This window comes from Phalaenopsis equestris, unplaced genomic scaffold (assembly GCF_001263595.1).
Source record: "Phalaenopsis equestris unplaced genomic scaffold, ASM126359v1 Scaffold000840, whole genome shotgun sequence".
Taxonomy (NCBI): Eukaryota; Viridiplantae; Streptophyta; class Magnoliopsida; order Asparagales; family Orchidaceae; genus Phalaenopsis; species Phalaenopsis equestris.
The window spans coordinates 1,090,717-1,095,584 of record NW_018165280.1 but is presented as its reverse complement, the minus strand read 5'-3'; the positions used below and the strand labels follow the sequence as shown (position 1 = coordinate 1,095,584).

Genomic DNA, 4,868 nt, shown 5'->3' with positions numbered 1-4,868 from the left:
CCCCCCCATCACTTAAATGGATAAATTAATATAAAAATTTACATGCCATATTTCACGCTAAGAGAATCAATGTTTTTCTTACAAAGGGAAGTAAAATCAGGTCATCAGATAACTAAGAAAAAGTAATCACTTATTGAAAGAATGTTTTCTAAGAATGACCCAGCATCTAACAAGTAACATTATTAGCTACTTGATACCAAAATTTTTTAAAAAACTCAATAAAATTATATTGCATTTTTATATTCACAATTTTTTCCCAAAGCTTCAATTAAAAACTAATCGTGATAAAATTTTACAGCGTTGGCCTGCATTAAAATACAGAAACAGAATAAAGTCCCGCAAGATGACTACTTTAGGAAAATTATGCTGAATATATGCATCTTACTTCGATGACTTCAGCCACTAAAATAATCCAACCGTAATTCACAATTCAAATTCAATGGAAAGACTAGAAACAGAATAAAATCACAAAAAATGAAAGTCTGCAAGCGTATTATTTCAACTCACTCAGTATGACCAAGGCAGAAATTTTGAATTTCATGTGCTCCTTTTAGATGCTCTTTTGGGAAAACAGAAATCTGCATACGGAAAGAGCCCAAGCAAAAGCAATAACCGTAGAAAATAAGAAAATAATGAACTTTTTTGCGATAATGGTTAGATTCAAGGAATAACTAATTTAAATACCCGGATTTTGAAGTCTCGGTCTGCAGTGGCAATGAACTGTCCATCTGGAGAAAATTTCTGCATGTTTGAGAAAAAAAAGCCTTCACATTTAAAGAACATCCATCAACAAGGGAAAAGACAAAAGAAACAGATTATTAATGTGAAACTTCAGCCTAACAACCATTAATTTCTAAAATTATAAGAAAGAAAAATTAAGCAACAGCAAATATTGCTTTAAAGACATTACATCAACTACCATTATGAAGAGCAACTACATTTCCACGTTTTAGTGCAATTTTTTGTCCATATGCTCTGAAACTTTTTTTTTTGCTTAACTGGATAAGAGGATTAAGGACACCATTTGAAATAAAGTATCTTATTGTTATAAAATTGAGAGCATATTTTGAAGGAAAAAAAAATGTGGAAGCAGTTCACTTCTATGATATTTTACTTTTATAATACTAAGCAGGCTGGCATTCAAAATATATTAGGGATTAGAATAAATTTACCTATGCCCGTGTATTGTTCAGTGCTAATCTAGAAGATTTTTCATTCTCAGAAAAATGAACAAAATTTATGGCATTTCTTTTCACTTCTGCTAGCTTATCAGAGCAAGAAGTGCACAAGAAGTGCATTCATGTATGTAACACTATTTTACTATTAAATCTCTAGTGTTTTGCAGGCTTCGAAGGCATTGTCCATACAAACTGCTCACAAATCTTAAATCAGTTCAAAATAAAAATCTTACAGGAGAAACTAGTACTTTCCTATCTCCCAAATCTATGCACAACCATTTTTCTCTATTTGAATAAAATGATACATAGAAAATAGGCAGAAGGCTTTCCCTTTTCTGTCAGACAGAGGCAACTTTGAGAATAAGATGCTTCAGAATCACTATCCTCATTAATCAAATTGTCAGAAACCACTGATCGCAATGCAAAAGAAAAAACTTGTTCAAATCAGCATAAAGTCATCACAAAGCTACGGAAGAAATCAATGTAGTCTGATTCAACAGCTACCTCATAAGTCCTTGTATACATTCCAAGCAAGATGAGAGTGGTGAGTTATCACACATAGAATTGGCCATTACCTTTCCAATTAAACATGCATTAACTTATAGAGTTATTGTTACATTGTCTCTTCCTTGATTTGCTTATCTATTCAAATTTACTTTACTACAAACATTACCTGAAAACTTGATTATTTATCTACCCAGCTAAGAAGATTAATCTAGTTCACATATCTTATCTGACAAGAGAGCACAAAATTTTGGCATAAGAAAATAATTTCAGCACAAATAAGTGTACTATTAGAAGCTCCACAAGTCTTGAAATCATTGCTAAATAAAGCAAGATTAACCAATTTTCTTGAGTTTCAGTCTTCAGACCAGAGCCTCTTTTTGTTAGTAGACTATGTTCTATCTTTATTATGATAAACAACTTTGTCAAAAACTTTATTAAGAAACTAATTGATTTCTGAATTTTACAAGAACATTTTGGAAAGGATAAATAAAATAAACTTGATGAAGATAGACTTTATTGGTTTTTACTGAAAAGAGATGTTGAGAGAGTTATTTCACATCATTATACATATAATAAAGCACATACAACAGAACAACATTCTAGGATTGTACCACCCTTAAATACTTTTGGAAGCAATTTCAATGAATTTTGTCATAGCTAGGCCTATAAACCCCAAGAAACAAGATAGTATATTTATTTTGTCCAAGTTAGCTCAGTTTCTTCCCGGTTCAAAAATTAATGATGTTTCACATCTTACAAACTAAATTTTCAAAACAAGTATTAGACTACATGGTTTGCTATCCATTTACTATTTGATAGAAATTTAAATTTTGTATCTTCTAAAAGCTATTTGGAAAGCTTTTGGAACTCAATTAAAATTTTCATGGCTTTAATTCACAAAAGAATGACCAAACAAAAGTAATTAATAAAACCTTAGGAAATCTTTTAAGAGCTAAGCATGTAAAAATATTGGAACCTTGTAAATTGAGACACTGCGGTTTAGCATTAGTCTGTAAAAATATTTGAATCCCAAGATTTAGCTTCCAAAGTGTAAATCAAAATCTATACTGCACCATACCTCAACTTAAATATAACAAAGCCAAGTTTCAATTTATAATAGAAAGAAATAACATTTCTCCCAGCTTAGAAGTGATATGGTACATTAGTAAGCAATGTAATTGCGCACCAGACTAGTAATGATGCTACAGTAATGGCCCAGAAGTGGGACAGCCTTTTTATTAGCTGATTCTTGACCTTGAACATCTTCCTCCAATCCCACTATCCAAACAACTCCAAACTTATCAGCAAAGGTAACGAACAACCCATCATGGCTTATAGCAACTGCACTCACACGTTTGTCAGAACACCTGTAGAATTAACTTTGACTTGTTTAGTCATTCCTTGGTTTATCTATTGAAAATGATTTGATAGATTGGAAATTTATTGAGAAAATTGAAAAAAGGCCTAACTGTATGGAATTAAGAAAATAGTATGGCACCTTTTAAGAGATGCAGAGAGCAACAATTAGATGCAAATCACAATCTAAACCAATGATTATTACAAAGACTAAGAAAGATGACAGAATAAGATGAGTCTTAAATTCAATTTGGAGCACGAAGCACATAGCCAAAATAGTAGGATGATTCAGGGAAAAAAAGAAGAAGGAAGGGCGACCCATTTTGCATGGAAAGTGAATGTACGAGTCTCATTTAAATGTTTGAATTTTTCAACATCATCATCGTCAAAAGCCTTATCCTAAATATTTGGTGTCGACTTTAAGTGCAAACCAACTGTTGCTTTCATATGCATACATATTTTCTTAAGTGCAACACATATACTTAAAAGGAAAAAATGCATAATGGACTTGTGAAAGTGATGCATAAGAGTGATAAAACAACAAGCTCACACAGTTCTGATACAGTGCCAAGTATCTGTTCTCCAGATCTTCACCAACTTATCGTCGCCAGCAGAAACAAAGAGTTTTCCATTTGCACCAAAGCAGATTGCCCTGATAGAATCAGAATGCGAAGGACTACAGGCTTCATCAGTTAATGAAACAGCGCAATCCATCCTGTTTGCAAATTCAAAACATAAGAAAAGTGAAATTGAAAAAAAAACAATTTTCTCTTTTCTAAGGCACAAAGGAATTGCCTCGGTATTCAACCTTTATAGGACACATGCAATAGCCTTCAATTCCACTGCACTAATACTTTCTCGGAGTTCAAAAAAGGACCTACAAAGCTCATATTTAGTACCGAAAATTTTGTTTCAAGTGAACTATACCTTGCATTTTTGTTTCTTTCTAATTTTTTGACGTTAAACAGTTATGCCCCTAAACAATCCTGATGATGCGCACAATGTCTTTAAAGTTAAATCTTTAGATATCTCTGCACCAACTCGACTTTTCACCCGCAACAAGACTCTACACACGCCTTCAAAATCCCTCAAATGTGATGATTTCTTTATATTATTACTATTATTATTATTATTATTTACATGGATAAGATGAGCAAACTGATATTATTAATCCGACTTCTTCACGAGAAAAAAATCCCTAAGAATATTGAAAAAGGAATGATTTTTAACCAGAGCCCAAAATTGCATGCTCGTGACGTAAAGAAACCTTACTCTAAATCAAATACGCGCAGTTCATATCCGACCGCAAGTACGATGGATTGCTCGAGAGGATGCACTGAGATTAATGCCGGAGCAGCCCCTACCTCTCTGTTAGTCTCTCCTTCTTGAGCCCCCTCCTCCATCCCCTTCGAAAATGTTCCAAACGTTTGATTCTGGGTAGGGCTTCTAGGGTTTCGGAAGAAAAAAATAGGGTTGCCTTTACTATAAGAATAACAATGAGTTCTCTTTTTTTCTACAATGTCAAGTGTGAATATCATAAGCTCCCAACTTAGGGTCTGTTGCAGCTGCAGCTTATCCAGCTTCTGCTGATAAGCAGTTTATCTTGATAATCTGCTGATGATCAGCTGATCCGGATAAGCTGTCTGGCTGTTTGGTTGACGCTTATGGAAAACAACTGATTCTGAAAAATTGATCATTCTGCCCCTGTTCTGAATAAACAGTTTAGCTGTTTGGTTAGTGCGTTTTGTAAACAGCTTTTTTGGAAATTTTTTTTTAATTAAATGAATAATCTGTGGAGCAGTTATCATGGCGACTATGCTAAGAGAT

The 4,868-nt window shown here is 33.3% G+C and overlaps 1 protein-coding gene across 2 annotated transcripts in view; it reads right to left on the bottom strand.

Annotated features, from left to right (window-relative positions):
- The window catches only part of LOC110031595 (tRNA (guanine-N(7)-)-methyltransferase non-catalytic subunit wdr4), a 41,776-nt gene extending 37,258 nt beyond the window's left edge, over positions 1-4,518 (bottom strand). Inside the window, exons 1-5 of one of the 2 annotated variants that reach the window (XM_020734858.1) lie at positions 4,314-4,518; positions 3,592-3,756; positions 2,872-3,052; positions 685-741; positions 508-578 (exon numbers count right to left, since the gene is read on the bottom strand). In XM_020734858.1, coding sequence (XP_020590517.1) covers positions 508-578; positions 685-741; positions 2,872-3,052; positions 3,592-3,756; positions 4,314-4,444 — 605 coding nt within the window. In that variant the 5' untranslated portion in view covers positions 4,445-4,518. The remainder of the gene's footprint in view (positions 1-507; positions 579-684; positions 742-2,871; positions 3,053-3,591; positions 3,757-4,313) is intronic. The other variant, XM_020734857.1, reaches the window with a different exon arrangement.
- Between the last annotated feature and the right edge of the window lie 350 nt (positions 4,519-4,868).